At 53.1% G+C, this 20,340-nt stretch overlaps 2 protein-coding genes across 2 annotated transcripts in view; both read right to left on the bottom strand.

The window, feature by feature from the left end:
• Nucleotides 1-704: 704 nt before the first annotated feature.
• Nucleotides 705-20,340, bottom strand: part of IGFN1 (immunoglobulin like and fibronectin type III domain containing 1) — a 34,982-nt gene continuing 15,346 nt past the window's right edge. Inside the window, exons 12-24 of the mRNA XM_077982240.1 lie at nt 15,967-16,115; nt 15,298-15,413; nt 14,443-14,584; nt 13,785-14,084; nt 12,895-13,194; nt 12,181-12,354; nt 10,997-11,125; nt 7,744-8,046; nt 6,615-6,703; nt 4,563-4,758; nt 3,533-3,832; nt 2,427-2,753; nt 705-1,238 (exon numbers count right to left, since the gene is read on the bottom strand). Of these exons, the coding sequence (XP_077838366.1) occupies nt 1,225-1,238; nt 2,427-2,753; nt 3,533-3,832; nt 4,563-4,758; nt 6,615-6,703; nt 7,744-8,046; nt 10,997-11,125; nt 12,181-12,354; nt 12,895-13,194; nt 13,785-14,084; nt 14,443-14,584; nt 15,298-15,413; nt 15,967-16,115 (2,539 nt within the window). The 3' untranslated portion in view covers nt 705-1,224. The remainder of the gene's footprint in view (nt 1,239-2,426; nt 2,754-3,532; nt 3,833-4,562; nt 4,759-6,614; nt 6,704-7,743; nt 8,047-10,996; nt 11,126-12,180; nt 12,355-12,894; nt 13,195-13,784; nt 14,085-14,442; nt 14,585-15,297; nt 15,414-15,966; nt 16,116-20,340) is intronic.
• LOC144338625 (uncharacterized) lies at nt 16,714-20,233 on the bottom strand. Its single transcript, XM_077988964.1, has 2 exons — nt 18,432-20,233; nt 16,714-16,762 (listed from the first exon to the last, which is right to left on the bottom strand). The coding sequence occupies exons 1-2, from the start codon at nt 20,231-20,233 to the stop codon at nt 16,714-16,716; spliced, it is 1,851 nt and encodes a 616-aa protein (XP_077845090.1).

Here is a 20,340-nt window from a genome sequence, read left to right as displayed (position 1 = left end):
GTCCTGGGAGAGAGTGGGGCTCAGCCTTCCCCGGGGCTCCTTCCTTTCTTTTGGCTCCTGGAAACTCTGGAATATTTCTGGGGAGCCTGAGATTTTGGGGGCCATGACTTGAAGATAATGGAGTGCAAGGGTTCTGGGGACAGTGGTGGGGTGACCTACCTGGGAAAGGGAGTCATCCCATCCCTCCTGTGACATGGGGCAGTGGGGGCTGTGGAGAAGGTGAGGAGGCTCATGCAGCCTCGAGTGAGTCACACCCTCATGCACTTGATGGCCTCTTTCTTCCCCTTCTAACAGGGGCTCAGATCCTGGAGTAGGATTCTCCCCAACTCAGACTCTTTCTAGTCCGAGGGAGTGACAGACATAGGACAGCCCTAGGTAACCCCAGCCCTGTGGTCTCCACACATATAACACCTGGGGAGGCCTCCAGCCCTGCTGCTCACAGAATTTCTGCCAGTCAGAGGAGTGCAGGAAACACGGGCCGGGAGGAAGAGAAGCATCTCCATCACCCTCTAACCTTTCTTGGCTTTCTCACCCTTGCAATCAACTATGCAGGCCTGGGCTGCAGAAGAAGAGTCCAATTCTGAGCCCATTCTCCCCTCCATCCAGAACCCACCCATCCTCCCAACTGAAGCCTGGAATAAAGGCTCTGCTTTGGAAATCTTTCCTCCAACACACCCACCCCAAGTAAATTTGCAAATGATCTGCCCGTATTAGCCTAACGTTTTAATGAAGAAATGTACAGAAAGCACATGCCACACCCCTGCCCCCACCACACACACACCCTTGATGCCCTAGTCCTCACCCAGGTCCTCTGACCTCCTCTCTTCTTCACTCCCTGTGGTCACAGCAGGCCCAGCTGTGACCACCCTCCCTCCAAGGGGCTCAGCCCAGGAAAATAAGGAGCTGGCCCATCCTGCAGGCAGGTGCCCTCTGGATCTCCTGAAGCGAAGAAGAAAGAAACCCATATGATGAGGGTCCAGGAGGTTCACTGTCATTCCGTTGAGTGACTTAGCTTGGAGCCAGGAGGCAGAATGGCCTCCTCCCTTGTTTTTCTTCCCCAAGGACTTCATGTCCTCCTGGCCAAAACCTCACCAGGAGTCTTCTCACTCCTGTCTTCCTGGGGCTCTGGGCACAGCCTCCATCCTTGGGATTGGCCTCCCAGGCCAGTGCAGGTGTCAGAAGTGAAGCTTCAAGGGTCCAGGACCATCCCAGGGTGAGGTGAGGCTAGGCGCTGGGTTCTGCAAGACACAGGATATTCCAGTGGGTCCAGAGGGGCAGCCACCCTGCCCCACACCTGTTCAGTGGTGAAGAAAACTCAGCATGGTGCTTAGGCTACAGGCTCTGCCATCAGGGGTGTGGATTCAAATCCGGAGCCACCATGTGCTCTCTGAGCGTGGGCAAAGCCCTTTGCTGGCCCCTCGGGGAACCATAGCCACACCCAATGCCAGCTTTATTCCGGGACTACATGTGTACACGAGCTGGGGTGCTTCGAGAATGGCTTCCTAATGCCTAAGCATGGGCGCTGCAGAGAGGACAGATACTCTGCTCCAGTGCAGAGGGGTCGTTTTTCCACAAAGGTCACCTGAGGCTTGCCTTTTATAACTATTCAAAATATAAGGTGTTTTAAGTACTATTGAAGGAAAAACTTTATTAACATATATTATCTGCAGTACTGAAAAGGAGACTACCAATGAGAGAATCAGCATGGCTTTCTAGGCACTAAATGTCCATATCTCGACATATTTAAGAAAGAGCAATACGGACGCCTGTTCATTTCTCAGCCTGCAATGTGTCGTGTGGCCCCACTGGGAAGCTCAGGTGGGCAGTACGCAGCCTTTCAATCAAGAGTTGCTCACCAAGTTCAAATACCTCAGTTTAAAAGTGGACAAATCGGCCAGGCACAGTGGCTCACGCCTGTAATCCTAGCTCTTTGGGAGGCTGAGACAGGTGGATCACCTGAAGTCAGGAGTTTGAGACCAGCCTGGCCAACATGGCGAAAACCTGCTTCTACTAAAAATACAAAAAAATTAGCCAGGTGTGGTGGCGGATGCCTGTAACCCCAGCTACTCGGGAGGCTGAGGCAGGAGAATATTTTGAACCCAGAAAGTGGAGGCTGCAGTGAGCCGAGATCACGCCATTGCACTCCAACCTGGGCAACAAGAACAAAACTCCATCTCGATAATAATAATAATGATAAGAATAACAATAACAATATTTTTTTTTTAAAAGTGGGCAAATCGAGACCACATGTGGGCTTGTGTTGGTAGGTTAAATAGCTGAAAGTTCATAGAGTCAGGCAGAGAGTCCTGGTCTCCTGACTCCCCGCTGAATCCCTCTAGGCACCCCCCGGAGGCTCCCTGAAGGCAGGCAGGTGACTGCTCTACTGGCTCTCCTTCCTGTCCCACTGCCAGGGCAGCCACCATTACCTATGACAATGAGGGTGGCAGTACTGACTGCCTGGCCCAGCGTGTTCTCAGCCACAGCCTTGTACTCGCCGCTGTCCTTCAGGGATACGCTGGGGATGGTGAGGGAGCACACGCCCATCAGGTCAGTGCTGTACACTGCGGGGTTTCCTTCCAGGCTGCGGTCGTTCTTGAACCAGGTGACGTGGGGCCGGGGCGAGCCCTGCACGGCGCAGCTCATGCAGCACTCGCAGCCTTGGGGCAGGAGATGGGACCGCAGGCCCACCAGGAACCGGGGCTTCTGGCTCAGGTCGGGCTCCCGGTAGCTCTGAGCCTTCACTGTGAACCTGTCTGTGGTGAAAGCCAGGGTGAGAGGGAGGAGGGTGAGAAAGTGAGGAAGGCCTGGCTGAGACTCGAGTCTGGGTAGAGAGCTCAAGACACTACCATGTAGGCCTTACCTGGGATTTCCTGCCACATCTTGCCTGCAAATTTGGACCCCAAGGCTTGCCTCATTCTATCCTTTTCCCAAAATTCTTTATGGATTTTTTTTTTTTACTTTATGGATTTTTTGGTAGCTAACACACATTCACTGTGGACAATGAGAATACACCGAGAATCAAAGGAGAAAGAATAAAAACCAGTCATAATGTCACTACCTGTAGATGACCATAGCTGACATTTTGGTGTAGAGCTTTCCTGACATTTTTGTATTTTATGAAAAAGAAACCTTCATTTGATTTTATAGCCTGCTCTTCTAGTGACTGATCTTAAGGTCCACATCTACCTTGCTGTAAAATACACTTTGTTTTTAGAGAAATGTTAACCTCTATTTGCCTTATTGTCTGTGACTGCTTTTGAAAATCCTCCCAAAGGCACCTCAGACACCCAAACACCCACACCAATCTCATTCTCCCCACGGAGGTCAGGGGTGCAGAGGATGTCAGTACAGGTAGGTGTGAGGCAGGAGAGGGAGGAGCAGCAGCTCAGGGATGCTGGCTGTTATTTGGCATGCTCCAGGCCATCTCTGCCACAGTCCCTATCCTGTGCACCTGCCATGCTTGGGAGCATCCCGCTGCACTGCAGAGTGCAACCCCCACCCTGCCTCCTCCTCCCTCTCAGGGGCTGCTTACCACGCTGCCGGGGGATGCACCAGGGCTGGCTGGTGTACGAGGGTTTGCTGGCCCCCAGCTCATTCTTGGCCACCACCCTGAAGTGGTACTCGTGGCCAGGGAGGACGCCCAGGAGGGTGAAGCGGTTGGTGTGGATGCGGTCGGCTGCCTCGCGCCAGGGGCCATGTGCCGAGGAGCGTGTGAACACTGTATAGTGTAGCGGGACACCCCGGGCCTCGTCCGGAGAGGGCTCCCACTCAGCCGTCACCGTCCCAGGCACGTTCTCCTGCAGGTGGATGGGCCCAGGTGCCTGCGGACATACTTCAAGAGAGACGGCAGAGGGAGGTCACGTGGAGGGGACCCAGCAGGGCTGCTGCCAGCCCCCTCCAGGTCCCAAGTCTTCTAAGGGTCCTGGGGAATGCAGTCTTGCTACACAGGTAGCTGGGGCCAGAGTGAGTTTGGCCAGATGTCCACAGTTATCTCTAGAGGGTAGAAAATCTCCCCAAAAGAGTAATTATAATTCACTTCAGTTTTTAAGTAAAATGACACAGGACAAAACATGCATTTTTGGACAGAGGCAGGGCTCTCATGAGGCCGCATTACAGAGCCCCCACTGTTAGTCTATTTGATCATTTCTGGATATCCAGAAGCTCCTCCAGGGCAGGGGCTGTGTGGAGCCACAGCTGGGGAGGAAAGCCTTTATTCTGTGCAACGGCTGCAAACAATTTTGTCCCCTGGGTCTTTGGAGTGATGTAACAGTGGTGACTGCCTCTGCTCACTGACTCAAAGGGAAGGATAACTGAGGTTGGAGAGGAGCCATGACATGACTGTCTCTAGGCTCCTGAGGCAGAAGGACAATGGAAGTCCCTGGGGAGCTTCCGGGGTCCTTTCTACTTTGTATCATCAAGCACAGAGGAAAGGTGGAGCATGGTCACCTTGCATACCTAGCCCTGGTAGAGTGGCTGAGACCTATGACCAGACCCGTGGACATCTCCTTGCCTTGGTGAGTGGCCAAACCAGCGTCCAGAGCCCAGAGCCAGGCCTGCCTCACCTGCCACCCTGATACGGAAGCTGTGGGCAACCTCCTTCCCCTGCAGGGTCCTCAGCACTACAGTGTAGAGACCACTGTCCGAGAGGCCAGCCACAGGGATCAGAAGCTGGGTGAGGCCATCCTTAGTGACGGTCACACTTCTTTTGGGCAAGGGCAAGCCGTCCTTCAGCCAGGTCACCTCAGGCATGGGCACGGCCTGAGAAAGGAGAGGAAGGAAAAGTTGAGAAGGGCAGCTGGCGGTTTCATGGAGGTGATGGCATTTAAGCTAGGCTGAAGGTAGAAGTGGTGAGAAGAGCCTTGTACAAGGAGAAAGTTGGCAAGAAAACGCAGAACGTAGACAAGAAAACACAGGTGGGAAAGAGGGGTGGTGATAAAGTGTGAGGTTGGCAGATGGGGATGGTAGGGGGGCAGTGGAACAGGAAAGGAAGTTGGACGAGGAGATTTGGCAAAAATGAAAAGTGCCCTCCACGTCACACCTGTACAGACATCTGGATGTTATCCTGTAAGCCAGGAGCCACTGCTGTCAGATTCTGAGCAGGAAGGCATAATGAGTTCTGGATCCACATGGCAGGGGGTGGGATGGGAATGAGAAGGGATGTGTGGGGAGGGGAGTGTTAACTACCCTGGCACCCACATAGGAGATAATTTGGCAAAAGTCTAGGAGGAAGATTTCGGTGTCCTGGCCTTGAACTGTGGTGACCCTGAGCAGGGTGGGAAGGCCAGCCCAGCTGCTTGGTGACTGTGCCGCCAGTTCCCTACGGGGCCCTCAGTACAGGGCACGGTGGGTACCAGAGTCAAATGAAGACACTGATAGTAACTAACTGAACTTACAGGATTGTTCTGAGAATTTAAAGGGTTAATAATAAATACATGGAAAGCAGAGAGAACAAGACCTAGTACATGATAATTACTCAATGTGCATTAAATATTTTTGTCATCATTATCACTATCATTATTGTGGTTAAGAACAAGTCATTTAGAGTAAGATAGAATGGTTTGAATCTGGCTCTGTGTGCTATGAGCTTCCTACACAGATGATGATGATTTTAAACAATAATAATATTAAAACATATTGGGTGCTGCCATATGCCAGGCCCTACATATACACTTTCAATATATTAATTCCTTGAACCCTCAGACTTTTGAGATAGGTTACTATTATTATCCCCTTTTGACAGATGAGGAAGGTGAAACACAGAGATGTTAAGATATTTGTCCTGGCTGGGCACAGTGGCTCACACTTGTAATCCCAGCACTTTGTGAGGCCGAGGCAAGTGGATCACCTGAAGTCAGGAGTTCAAGACCAGCCTGGCCAACATGGCGAAACCCCAGCTCTACTAAAAATACAAAAATTAGCCAGGTGTGACGGCGGGCGCATGTAATCCCAGCTACTCCGGAGGCTGAAGCAGGAGAATCGCTTGAACCCAGGAGATGGAGGTTGCAGTAAGCCGAGATCTCGCCACTGCACTCCAGACTGGGTGACAGAGTGAGACTCCATCTCTAAATAAATAAATAAGTAAATAAATAAATAAATAAATAAATAATGTTTGTCCAAAGTCAAACGGCTGTGAGTGATGACGTCAAAATTTGAACCCAGGCAGTTTGTACTTTTAGCCACCACCCTACTGTTATAAAGTCAGGTGGTGTTAGCGTTGGTTAAGGATCACCCTGAGTCAAATGTAGGTCATGTGATTGCACAAAAATACATTGCAAAGCCAAAGGGGACCATCGGCACGGCCGGCTTTCTGAATTCCCAAACTAGGAGAGGTGGAGAACCGGAAGAGCCTTAATTTGGAGGTGCAGTAGCAGAAGCTACCACTAGAGGGATTTGCAGGCCTGGAGCAGAATGGCCACCCAGTGGCCAAGTGAGGGCGGTACCTTCAAGGAGGACCTGAACCCTTCCTTCCTCATGTCTCTCGCCTGATTTCCACAAGCCCAGGACACTGACTAGGGGCCAAAAAGGAACAGGGAAGAAAAGAGAGCCACAGGGCTGAGTCTGGCCCCCTTGGCCTCTCTGGGCTTCCCTCCCCACACCCCTGTAGGTACACTCACTTCAAAGGAGATGGGCACACGAACAGTGTCCCCGACCTTGACCGTCAGCAAGTCCTTGGTGCTGGAGTCCACAAGGAACTTAGGACAGACTGAAACACACAAGAGGACTGGTTACCTCCCTTCTGCCTCCCAGTTGGACCCCAGCCCCAGGTCCCCAGCAAGGCAGGGCTGGAGGGGAAGAATGAGCCAGTTGGGATGCTGAGATCCCAACACGTTGGGGCCTCTAAAGGACTGGAGTGCAGCTGGGAGCAGAATCTTCAGGGGGCACCCCAGGGGCTGGTGGGGAGATGCTAGCAGGGGAGGGACAGGAGCTGAGAAAGGGACCCCGCAGGGAGAGGGGTGGACTAGGCTGGAACAGAGGAAGATGCTGATATGTGGCAGAGCACTTATGTTTTGCAGATGAGATAGACACCAATCCAAGACAGGAAGTGACTTGCCTGAGGTCACACTTTGTTCGGGAGAAAGCCAGGACAAGATTCTGGGACTCTGGACTCCATGTGCTGTGTTTGTGTCTCCCTACTGTCACAGTGATGACTAGGGTCAGCTGGGGTGGCCCAGTGTCAGCTTGGGTCAAAGGCAGGTCAGGTGCTTGTAGTGGTTAAAGCCCAAAGGGAAAGACAATCCTCTTTTCAATAATAATGGGGACCTGGGCATGTCCCATTCTGAACGTGAACCACAGGAGCTGAGCTGCACTTAGGCCTTCTAAGTGCATCAACTTTGATGCACTTCAACTTTGGATAACATCAAAGTTGTTATCCAAAGTTGAAGATAACATCAACTTTGCAGTCCTAGATAACATCAACTTTGGAGTCTCCAGGTTTAAATCCTGGCTCTACCACATACCATTGGTGACAACGTGGGCAAAGTACCTTGAACCTCGGTTTCCTTCTCTGTAACTTCAGAATAGAAACATTAATGTTGTAGTATAGTTATGAGTCGTAATGAGAAAACATTTCTAAGAAGGGACTGCCTAGCCCAGTGCCTAGCACCTAGTAGGTGCTCAATAAATGTTACTTCCTGAAACTGAGGGTGGAGATCCTGGCTTAGCAAGTGCATGGCGGCTACTCAGGGGCCCCCTCTCAGGAGGAGCTTGCAGGGCTCAGAGGTCGGGGAAGGAGGCAGCACTCACCAGTAACAGGCATGGCTTGCACTAATGTGTCCAGGGCAGTGGGCTGGCTCTGACCTCCTTCATTAACTGCTGTCACCCGCACAAAGTAGCCCTCTCCAGGCCGAAGGCCCTTGGCCGTGTAGGTGGTGACTGGCACGGTGCCCGCATGGCACGGGAGCCACTGGAGACTGTCTGAGCCACACAGCTCCACCACATACCCCTGGGCTTCGTCCCCGTCCTTGGTGTCTGGCCCAGCCCAGCTCAGAGTGATGCTGGTGTTTGATGTGTCTGTGACTTGGAGATTCCTCACCGGCCCAGGGGGTCCTGCCAGGCAGCATGGGAGCGTCAGGAATGGCATCTCCTGAGGGAGGCCACTCAGTGTGGATTTTGATTAGCCTTCCTTGTGGGAGACTGGGAAGTTTTTCCACTTAGCAATTCTGCCTTTAGATTCTTCCTGAAGCACCTACCTTGTTCCAAATTCTTACTGTAACCAGCACTTTGTCTCCATTATGCACACAGATCCCAGGCCACCTCTCCCAGGAAGCCTCCCCCAACTCATTTCCCTCATTCATTCACCAACCTGCCAAATGCCTTCTCCTAACTATCCTTCTGTAATTCCAGAAAACCGAGATTTTAGTTGATGACCTCTTGGGTTCCATTATCCCGTAAGACTGGACTTCTACATGTTTTTATTCTGGACTCTAAACTCTTAGAGTCAAGACTCTACCTTTCGGGTACTCAGTGCAGGCTTCTTGTTCTCCACTTGTTACATGAGAACAATAATAATAGCCCCACCTACCCACAGAGGTTTTAGAACAAGCAAAAAGCACAATGAGTGTGGAATCACCTGGTGAGCTTAAAAATACTGGTACCTAGATGCCACCTCAGAGATTCTGATTTAATTAGTCTGGGGTGCAGTCTAGGCATCAACATTTTAAAGAATTTTCCAGGTGTTTCTAAATATGTGATGAAGTTTGAAAACCACTAGGCTAGGGCAGTAGTTCTCAAACTTTGATTAGTATAGAAGTTACCTGGGGATTTTGGTAAAAATACAGACCCTTATTCAGTAGGTCCGGGGTGAGGCCTGAGATTCAGCATTTCTCATAAATTCTAATAAGATTATGTTGCTGGGCCATAGGCCTTGCTTAGCAGCAAGAATCCAGAAAATGTAGTGATTGCTGTGGCTGCTGTTAGACACTGCTTATCCTATCCATTGTCTCTACTTCCCACCACTGATAGGAGAGATTAATAGGCTGTGGGTCCATGGCTCATGCCTGTAATCATAGCACTTTAGGAGGCTGAGGCAGGAGGATAGCTTGAGACCAGGAGTTCAAGACCAGCGAGACCCTGTCTCTACAAAAACATAAATTAGCAGGGTGTGGTGGCACATGCTCATAGTTCCAGCTGCTTAGGAGGCTGAGGCAGGAGGATTGCTTGAGGCCAGGAGTTCAAGGCTACAATGAGCCAAGATTGCATCACTGCACTCCAGCCTAAGTAAAAGAGTGAGATCCTGTCAGAGAGAAAGAAAGAAAGAAAGAAAGAGAGAGAGAGAGAGAGAAAGAGTGTGAGAGAGAGAAAGAAAGAAAGAGAGAGTGTGAGAGAGACAAAGAAAGAAAGAAAGAGAGAGAAAGAAAGAAGAGAGAGAGAGAAAGAAAGAGAGAAAGAAAAGAAAAGAACAGAGAAGAAAAAGAAAAGAAAGAGAAAAGATAGGACAGCCTTGGTCCATTTGCAAGGAGTAAGTTGCATGGGCCAGCTTTCGTCCCCCATCCCTCCATTCCACACCCTGCCCTTCCTAGGACTAAAACTCAGATACCACTTGAACAATGAAACTTACAGAATGTTCCGGTCTTGTTGGGTTCATTCAAACAGCCTGAACACCTGCAATGGGCTAGGCTCTGTGGAGCACAGAGGTGCTCTCCAGGTGTTGACCACCTGGCCCATCCAGCAAGTGTCAGAAATGTGCTGCTCCCCAGAGGACTTGGTGTAGGCAGGCTCATTAGGGGATGAGAAATATAGAACAGCATTTTCTAAGCTGTATGCCTTTGACGCTTTTAATAGGTATTTTGTGAAAAAGCTAGATTTGGATCAAGGTTAGACAGGTTTTTTTCCCCTGCAGGACTTGGAAACATCATAGGCTCACATCATACACATCTTTGGTCACAGACATTTTTTGCTGTTCCTGTTGTTCTCAGAATGTCTGTTGGCATCTCTCGATACACTCCATGTTCTCAAGACCACAGGTCTCAGATAGGAAATGCTATCTCAGACTGTAAGTTTCTTTTTTTTTTTTTTTTTTTTTTTTTTTTGAGACGGAGTCTCACGCTGTTGCCCAGGCTGAGTGCAGTGGCGCGATCTCGGCTCACTGCAAGCTCCGCCTCCCGGGTTCCCGCCATTCTCCTGCCTCAGCCTCCTGAGTAGCTGGGACTACAGGCGCCCACCACCGCGCCCGGCTAATTTTTTGTATTTTTAGTAGAGACGGGGTTTCACTGTGGTCTCGATCTCCTGACCTTGTGATCCGCCCGCCTCGGCCTCCCAAAGTGCTGGGATTACAGGCTTGAGCCACTGCGCCCGGCCCAGACTGTAAGTTTCTCAAGGGCAGAGACCAGGATTGATTCACCTACTTCCTGGCACAATGCTGGCCATTTAGTAGGTGATGGGCAAATATTCATTGGATAGAGAATTGACGCTGAGCTTCCCCTGTCATCTGCTCTCCGCCCTGCCTGATGGGCACACAGGGGTGAGTGGATGCTTATGGGACTGGAGCAGGTGGGCCAGATTGGGGGCTGGCCTGCCTAGAGGCCAAAGAGTAAGTGAAGTGATCCTGAAAAGAACTCCCCCTTTTTATTTTGTTTTATTATTATTATTATTATTATTATTATTATTATTATTTTTGAGACAGGGTCTCCCTCTGTCATGCAGGCTGGAGTGCAGTGGTGCAATCATAGTTCACTACAGCCTCCAACTCCCGGGCTCAAGCAATCTTCCTGCCTCTGCCTCCTAAAGTACTAGGATTGCAAGTGTGAACCATTATGCTTGACAGAGAAGGAATCTTCTAATACCACTGCCTGGCTTCTGGGCCTATTTGATCTCAATATAGGGGCCCTAAGATGTGGCTCACCCGAGAGGACTTTTGATTTTTATATCTCAGCCCTCCTGATCATGTCCTTCAAGACTGCCCCGACCTGTGACCTGTGACCTTCCATCAAGTCCCACCCAGCTTCAGGGCTATCCCATGCTCACCCCCACCCCCATCCTGGGTTGGTTCCCTACTTACTCATGGGGTCCCGAGCAAAGACGGCATCTGATGGGGGTCCAGGCTCTCCAGGGCCTGGGGGAGCCACAGCTGTGACCCGGAACTCGTACTGACAGCCCTGCCGCAGGTCCGCCACCGTCCACCTCCTCTCTGTGAAGAGCCCGCTCGTGTGAGTCCCACCCGGATGGGGCTGGACGTGGGGAGATAGCTTGGGTGCCTCCAAGTTCTGAAGGAGACCAAGCCTGGGGTCCTAACACATTCCTCCCTACAGCCCTCCACCCGCTGTGACTCAGTTCCCTCCAAAGTGGAAAGAGCACTGCTCAGGGCGTCAGGGGCCTCGGGTCCCTGTCTGGTTCCACCACTAACTTGCTGGATGTTCTTGGGCAAGTACCTTAATATCCCTGGTTGTCTCTGCCTTACAGAGTTGCTGTCATATTTAAATAAAGCAGGATAACTAAATAGTGAAATCGTAAGGCTGCCCTTTGTTCATCTCTCTTTCCAGAGATAAGGAAACTAAAGCCCTGACAGGCCTCAGCTTCTAAGTAGCAGAGCCATGACCTGAACCCAGGTCTCCTGGCAAGCTGTTCTGAGCCCGTTCTTCCCTCCTCAAACCTGGACTTCTGCAGCACGCACGCAGAGCAAAGAAATGCTAAGGGTTACCAGAAGACCCCTCGCATCTGCCCAGCCCGTTGGCTTTTCCAAGTTCTTTCTGATCTCAGAATGCAGTTTGTTTCTTAGGAAACTACTTAGTGGGGCAGGGGACCCTCTTCTCCACTTCATGGATGTGGAAATTCAGATCTAGAGAGGAAGTGAACTGTCCAAGGTCAAGGCAAGAAGTGGAGGGGCCAGGGCTAACAGCTTCATCTCTGGCTCCCAGCTGGGATTTCTGAATCAGGGCTTCTTGACCTTAGCATGATTGACATTTTTTTTTTTTTTTGCCAGATACTTCTTTGGGATTTTTGAGAGGAGGGGGTGGGTTCTGTCCTGTGTACTGTAGGATGTTTAACAGCATACCTGACCTCTTTGCACTAGATGCCAGTAACATCTACCCTCCACCCAGTTGTGACCATGAAAAATATCTCCAGATACTGCCAAACCACCCTAGATAAGAACCACTGTATTAAACCAATCTGAACTGACAAGTTCCTGGCATCCTGGAGCCAGGAGCGGTCTAAGGAAGCTCTGGAAGCCAGGACAATGCTCACCAGGCACCGGCTGGTCGTTCACTGCTGTCCAGGTGTTGCTCCCCTTCTTACGCCTCTCGATCAGGTAGCCCAGGATGTGGGCACTGCCAGGGCCCCTAGGTGCTGTCCATGTCAGCGTGATGCCCTGGCTGGAGGCTGACAGGATGGCTGGCGCGGAAGGGGCCTTGGGGAGAGCTGGGGGCAAGGAAGATTCCAGTCAGCCAGAGGCCTTGAAAGGTGCCGGCTCACGGGGAGCCCCTGGGGGTAGGAGGCACGGGCATCTGGGGCAGGCCACACTCCTCCCGGTCCTGGCGAGTGTCGGGGCTGAGCCAGCCCACCCTAGGTCAGTGTTCCAGCTATTCAAGGGAAGGAATGAAAAGACAGAGAAGGCACCGTGGCACCGTGGCCTCGGAGCCTAGAGCCAGCCCTGAGGCCCCTCCGCCTCCGGTCCCCTGATAGGATGTTGGAGGTGGATGCCCCTCTCTCCCTGGGGCGTGAGACAGTAGGCTTTGCTGGCCCATACCCTCACTCCCGGAGACTCTGTAAAACACTTCCTCATCTGGGTGCCAGATCCGAAATGCAGCTGAGGGAAGGAGTCTCCAGAGTGCTATAGAAGGGCCTCCAAAACCCTGAGCACAGGCTGGTGTCATTCAGCCTCTGGGACAGCCTGCCCTCCCTGGCACAGCGGGGAGCCCAGGAGTGTCCTCCACCCCCAGCCCCAGACTTTTCTCTTACCCTCAGGAGCCACCAATGTCTCCTCAGACTCCAGGGCCTCGCCAGCCCCCTCCGAGGTCACAGCCCGCACTCGGAAGGCATACTTCCTGCCTGGCTCCACATGGGCATCCGTGAAGGTGGTGCTGTCAGCGGGGGCCTCGCCCACCTTCAGCCAAGTGCTCCTGCCAGCCTGCCGTCTCTCCACCACGTAGCACTCTACAGGCTGGCCCCCATCATCCCTTGGGGGCCGCCAGCGGAGGCAGACACCAGCCCTCTGGCAATCCTGAACCTCCATGGGGCCTTGTGGGGGATCAGGCTTGTCTGGGGACCCACAGAGAAGAGCAGGAAGAGGAGGGGTCAGAGGAGCTAGATTGGAACGGCGCCGCTCCCCGCCCCCCTTTGCCACTCATCAGTGGATAAGCCTGCAATGGGGCAGACTGTCCAGAGAGCCTTGGGCATTACCCAGAGGGTCACACACTCTTGAGACGTCCCCACCCCCAACACATATGTGCACCCAGGGATGTGCCATGGAGTGCACCAGCCCGTCCCAGTTCCACCATCGGGGGGCTGGTATGGGCACCTGCTCGGCCCACAGCAGTCCTACCTTGCTGGCACCACTCAGGGCTGGGGACCGCCATCCTACCCAGCAGCTTCCTGAGGGCCCAGTGCATTGGGGTCAGAGAAGCATAATCGGCTCCCCCCCACCCAGCAGGAGCCCGGCACTGTGTTGATCTCAACTGCTTCTTCCTAAGCAGTCTGAGCAGAATTCGGGGTAGGTCTGGATCTTAAACAGCATGCAAATGAGGATCAGAGCCACCAGAGATCACACCCCAGGCCTGCCCTTGATGGCAGGGAGGGCCCACAACCCTGGGGACTCTCAGGCCTTGGTTGGGGGAAGATGGGGTTGGTACCTATGACTTTCAGGGTGAGCTCGGCCTGCACAGAGCCTCCCTCACTCCTCAGCGTCACACTGTACTGGCCACTGTCCTTCCTGCCTGTGCTGGGGAGGCACAGCCGTGTGTAGCGGTCCCCCAGGTCCACCTGGGCCTCCTTGTCACCACTGCCCACCACCTTGGCCCCGTCCTTTCTCCAGGCAGCCTGAACGGGGAGGTGGCTCTGGAAGGGGATCTTCACTGTCACCGGCTTCCCAGCCTTGACCACCAGTGGCTCTCTCAGTTTCTCTGTCACATCTGGAGCAATGGTAGGGGAATCTGGAAATAAAACAAGAGAGTCAAAGACCAGAGCACTGGGCACTGGGGAATGCAGAAAGGAGGATGCAGAGAAGGAAGTCTGGGGGAAGATTAAGGAATCCCCTGCCCTGCCACAAAGGGAAGGGGCTTCATCTGCAGCGGGAGAGACCAGGCTTAGACCTCATCAAGGACTTCCTGACAAGGAAAGAGCTAAGATGCTGGAATAGACAGAGTATGAGTTGGCTTTTTAAATCATCTTCTCTGGGGATGAGATTAGATACTGGCTGCAGAGTAGCCACAAATTCAGGTGTTTTAAAGCAAGGCATATCACCTGGTACAAAGAGACTATGGGACAGGGCAGGGCAGGGCTAGGCCTTACCCTGGACGGTCAGAGTGGCCTCACTCTGCTGGTCACCAGCTACAAAGGTGTACCTCCCAGCTTGGGTCCCCTGCACGCGCGCGATGAAGAGGCTGTGCACGAGACCATCTTGCTTAAAGATGACTCCATCCTGGGCGGTGAGCTGGAGACAGGGCCACAGCAGGAGAAGGTCACCCCATTCCCATCCCCGCTCCTCCAGGCCAGCTAACCAGAGCCCTTTACAGATGCTGGGATCCTGATAACAGCTGTGTGAATGGAATGCTTACTGTGTGCCAATGCTCTCTGTGCTTAGCACCTTATTTAATTGTCTAACAATCTTATGAAGTAAGTGCTATTATTAGTCCCACTTCATAGATGAGGAAGCCAGACTGTTCACCAGCTTGCTTGAGGTCACATAACTGGTAGTGGCAGAGCCGGGATCTGAAGCCAGACCTAGCTGATACTGAGCCTCATGCCCTGAGTCACTTTGATGTTTCTCTTGGGGTGACAGCTTTAATGGAGGACAGGGAGGTTGTGCAGGGAGACGAGGGCCCCCTTCTGGTAGGGATGAGAAGATGGCATTTATACAAGCCTTTGAAGGATGGGTAGGATTCAGCAGGTATGGGTATAGAAGAGGCGTTTTGGATGGTGGAAGAACAAGGGGTGTGCTGCAGGGCGTAGGATACACATCATTTAAAAATCCAATTTTATTTTAAACACACCAAGTTATTGGCTATTTAAACTTCTCCTGAGGTGGATACATTAGTAAAATGAAGAATGAAAAATCTTTCTTTCAAAGCCTCTACCCTCTTCTTGTTCTCTGCTTTACCTCTGTCCCTCCTGCTGGTAAAGAGAAGCTGTGAGAGGAGGCAGTACCTTGACGCCATCCTTAAACCAGGTGCCGGGTCCCAGGTCACTGGTGAGGATACAGGAGAGTGTGACAGCCTCCCCCTGCTGCACCTTCATGTCAGCCAGGCCCTGGGAGAAGTGGCCTATGGGGCCGGGAGAGACACAGAGGGGGTCGCCAGAGCTGAGCCTCCCAGACCATGGCCTGCGCTGTGCCCTGCAAGGCCACCATGGTCCTGCCAACTGGGCACAGCTGGTGTCAGCAGGGCTGGTTCCCAGCATCTATGCTGCCTTGGTGCCAATGCCCTGGTCTTCCTAGACAGGAGCCCAAGCATTGCTGCTTTTCTCAGCAGGACCTAGGCTGGTCCAGGAGACCTGGGGTGTAAGGTATACGAAGGCCCCCTTCCTCCCGCCGCTGCAAGTCACCCAGGTGAGAAGTCTGGTAACCCACAGAGAGTTGGGTCAACAACTCTGGTGCTGTGGACATAAGGTTTCAAGAGCAAAGAGGTCTCCTAGGAGAACTCTGAGTCTTTCACAGGCTGGACCCCATCTTCATAAAGAGGAAGAGGTTGCTTCCTAGATTTGCAAAAGGTTCCTGAGAATGGGGAGTACTGGCAGGGACAAAATCCTGGGGCTGGGGGCAGAACTGGGACAGACCCAAGCATCCCAGTGGCCAGGGAGCTCCCCACTGTCTCTAGCCCATGGGAGCCAGCTTAGCAGAGAAGCACCTACCTCGGGCCTCCTTGGAGAAACTGCCAGTGCCAGGCTTATATCTGGATGTGGAACTCTGGGTAGCATCTCTCCTCTCTCCATAGATGTCCAAACTGCCATCTTTGCCACCTCTCCTGCTACCACGGTGACTGGGGGGCTCCCGGCTCTGATCTTCACTCAGCATCTCCTCCAGGCACCCCCGGTTCTCCCCCATAGACTGCCATCCCATGCTTCCAGCCTCATCCGCTCCCCTTCTCTTTCCTCCTCCCACCTCAGCCCCTGACTGTGCCTGAGACCTGCTCCTAAGTGAGCCAGGCCTCCTGCCTGACCTCCCAGCCTCTTCCACTCCCTGTACCTCATCCTCCTTTAGGGCCCCATGATCCTGGACCTCACCATCCTCAGCCTCCAGGGACCCCTGTTCCCCGAGGGACCTCTTTCCTCCTCTCTGTCCCTTGCCTAGCTGAGAGCTCAGGTCCTGGGTCCCTCCTGACCTATCTCCAGAGGCTCTTCTGCCAAAGGGACCATCTAAGCCATTCCAGGCTCCCTGAGGTCCTGACTCCCCAGGTTTTGGGATGACAGCATTTCCCCGCTCAGTAGAATTCCCCTTGCCCAGGATACCTGAGTCCTCTGCACCACCAGAACTGCCCCTTCCACGACTTGAACCTTTGCTATCCAGGGACCATGGGCTTCGGCATCCACCAGCCACCTCTTGGCCTGGTGCACCCTCCCTGCCCTTTAAGCCCCCTGGCCCTTCATGGATCCCACCAAAAGCGGCATCTTTTTCCTGCAGAGAACCGGAAGCTCTGGAGCCTGCGGGCTGCTTCCCAGCACCTACACTGCCTCGGCTAAACCCCTGGTTTTCCCAGTCAGGAGCCCAGGCATTGCTCATTCCTAGTCCATCAGCAGGCCCTGATGTTGACTTGCCCCTTTCCCCAGGCATAGAGCTGCTGTCCAGATCCTGGCCTGTCCCCGCTGAGCTCCTTGAGCCTATCCTTCTGCCTCCCAAAAGTGAGTCCCCGCCTCCCTGAGATGCCAATCTCCCCTGGCCAGCAACTCTACCCCTGTCTGTCATTCCTGGGCCTGCTTTCCAGATGTCCTGTTCATGTCCAGACCCCAGAGCAGCCATTCCTGCCCAGGTTTCACCTTCTACTGCTCCCTTGCCATCAAGAAACCCAGAAGACCCCATGATCCCTGCTTGGTCTGGAGACCTATCCTTTGCCCTGGGAGCCCCTCTGTCCCTAAAAGACCCTGGAGTCCCAGAACTATCTTGCCATTCTTTGACATCTGGTTTTCCCTCGTCACCAGCAGCCTCCAAGGCCTCAGGGATCCCTGAGGTTCCATAGCCCCCAAGATCTTTGGTGGAGCCTCTCTCATCTGAAAGAGTCTGTGGCCCTCCCTGAGACCCCAGCACCCCTGGGCCCCTGGGGCTGTCTCTCTGTGCCATGCCACCTGCAGTGCCCAGCATTCCAGCCATCCCAGGTTCCACCCCATGTCCTGCCCCATCCACAAGCCCTGTTTCCCTGGCTCGCTCTGGACCATCCTTGCAGCTCGTGCCACCCTCTGATGCTACCCAATATTCTGACCTGTGCCCCATGGCTTTGTGGCCTCTGGGTCCAGCCTCATGTCCTATTCCAGCTAGTGAGCCTGGTACTCCAAGCCTCCCTGAACCACCTCCATAACCCATCTCACCCTCTGGCCCCATTTCCCCAGATCCTCCTGAGCCTCCCCTATAACTGACCTCACTCCCTGACCCCATGCCACCAGTTCCCCCAAAGCCTTGCCCACAACCTGCCTCACTCCTTGACAAAATGTACCCAGAATCCTCCAAACTACCCCTAGAGCCTGCCTCACTCCCTAATGGAATCCTCCCAGAACCCCCTAAAACATTCTTATAACCTGCCTCACCTCCTGAACTAATTTTTCCAGAACCGCCTAGACCATTCCTGTAATCTGTATAACTCCCTGAATCCATTCCCTCAGGAGCTCCCAAATCCTTCCTGTAGCCTGCCTCATCCACTGACCCCATTTCCCCAGAACCCCCTAAACCATCCCTAAAACCTTCCTTACTCCCTGAACCCACTCCCTCAGAAACTCCCAAATCTTTCCTAGAGCCTGCCTCATCAATTAACCCAATTTTCCCAGAACCCCTTAAACCACCCCTGTAACCTGCCTTGCTCCCTGAATCCATTCCCTCAGAAACCCCCAAATCCTTCCTGTAGCCTGCCTCATCCACTGACCCCATTTTCCCAGAACCCCCTAAACCATCCCTAAAACCTTCCTTACTCCCTGAACCCACTCCCTTAGGAACCCCCAAATCTTTCCTAGAGCCTGACTCATCAATTAACCCCATTCTCCCAGAACCCCTTAAACCACCCCTGTAACCTGCCTTGCTCCCTGTGCCCATTCCCTCAGGAGCCCCCAAATCCTTCCTGTAGCCTGCCTCATCCACTGACCCCATTTCCCCAGAACCCCCTAAACCATCCCTAAAACCTGCCTTACTCCCTGAACCCACTCCCTCAGAAACCCCCAAATCCTTCCTGTAGCCTGCCTCATCCACTGACGGCATTTTCCCAGAACCCCCTAAACCATCCCTAAAACCTTCCTTACTCCCTGAACCCACTCCCTTAGGAACCCCCAAATCTTTCCTAGAGCCTGACTCATCAATTAACCCCATTTCCCCAGAACCCCCTAAACCATCCCTAAAACCTTCCTTACTCCCTGAACCCACTCCCTCAGAAACTCCCAAATCTTTCCTAGAGCCTGCCTCATCAATTAACCCAATTTTCCCAGAACCCCCTAAACCATCCCTAAAACCTGCCTTACTCCCTGAACCCACTCCCTCAGAAACCCCCAAATCCTTCCTGTAGCCTGCCTCATCCACTGACCCCATTTTCCCAGAACCCCCTAAACCATCCCTAAAACCTTCCTTACTCCCTGAACCCACTCCCTTAGGAACCCCCAAATCTTTCCTAGAGCCTGACTCATCAATTAACCCAATTTTCCCAGAACCCCTTAAACCACCCCTGTAACCTGCCTTGCTCCCTGAATCCATTCCCTCAGGAGCTCCCAAATTTTTCCTATAACCTGCCTCATCCATTGACCTCATTTCTCCAGAACCCCTTAAGCCATCGCTATAACCTGCCTTGCTCCCTGTGCCCATTCCCTCAGGAGCCCCCACATCCTCCCTATAACCCAACCCCATTTCCCCATAACCTCCAGTCCCATTCCTATGACCTGACTCATCCACTGACCCCATCTCCCCAGGACCCCTTAAGCCACCCCTATAATCTGCACCCATTCCCTCAGGAACCCCCAAATCTTTCCTATAATCTGCTTCATCCATTGGCCCCATTTCCCTGGAACCCTTTAAACCACCCCTATAATCTGCATTGCTCTCTGAACCCATTTCCTTGGAACCCTGTAAACCACCCCTATAATCTGCCTTGCTCCCTGAACTTATTCCTTCAGGAGCCCCTAAATCTCTCCTATAATCTGCTTCATCCGTTGACCCCATTGCCCCAGAACCCCCTACACCATCCCTATAAGCAGCCTTGCTCCCCGAACCCGTATTCTCAGGAGTCCCCAAATCTTCCCTGTAACCTTCCTTATCCACTGACCCCATTTCCCCCGAACCCCCAATACCCTTCCTACAACCCGGCCCATCTGCTGATCCCATTCCTTGGAGGTCCCCTGAACTCTCTCTAAAGCCTGCCTCACCCCCTGGTCCTGTACTCCTAGGCCCAAGACCCCTTGACCCTTCTCCATAGGCTGTTCTGACCCCAGTTCCCTGAGGCCCTGGCAGTTCTGATCCATCCTCATAACCCAGCACATTGCCAGCGCCATAAGCCCACTGGCTCTCAGAAGCAGCCCCGGTGTGAGGTGCGAGTGCCTCAGGGTGCCTGGGATCATCCCTGTAACGAGCTCCAGCTCCACAGGCCCTAGCACCAGGGCATCTTGTCCCATCCCCCTCACCCACTTTGCTCCCTGCCCTCAGAGGCCCTGGTTCCATGGCTTCTGGACCCCCAGAGCCATCTTCATAGCCTCCTTCTCCAAAGGCCCCCAGGGCCTCTGAGGCTCTGAAGCCAGTCTGACTCCAAGGCCTTATTCTTCCAGAGCTCTCTGGTTCTGCTTCCACACATCCCATCCCAACAGTCTCCACTACTCCAGGGGCCTTGAGACCACCTCTACCCACAGACCCCGTCATCTCAGGACTCCCTAGGCCGCCATCTGAATGGTGCCCTCCCCTAGGGCCCATGCCGCCCTGGCGTGCAGAGGCCCAATTCCTGATGTCATCCACGGGTGCTCCATCAGGACCACCTGAGCCATTCTTAAGACTGGCAATTCTCCCAGACCCTCCTCCTG

Source organism: Macaca mulatta, chromosome 1 (genome assembly GCF_049350105.2).
Source record: "Macaca mulatta isolate MMU2019108-1 chromosome 1, T2T-MMU8v2.0, whole genome shotgun sequence".
NCBI classification, from domain to species: domain Eukaryota; kingdom Metazoa; phylum Chordata; class Mammalia; order Primates; family Cercopithecidae; genus Macaca; species Macaca mulatta.
This window is presented reverse-complemented; position numbering and strand designations above follow the sequence as displayed.

Coding starts and splice junctions, on each gene's coding strand:
- LOC144338625 (XM_077988964.1), bottom strand. CDS start 20,233: ATGGGCCCTAGGGGAGGGCACCATTCAGATGGCGGCCTAGGGAGTCCT. Junction 16,763..18,431: donor GGGGGTTCTGGGGAAATGGG/GTCAGTGGATGA, acceptor GGTTCTCTGCAG/GAAAAAGATGCCGCTTTTGG.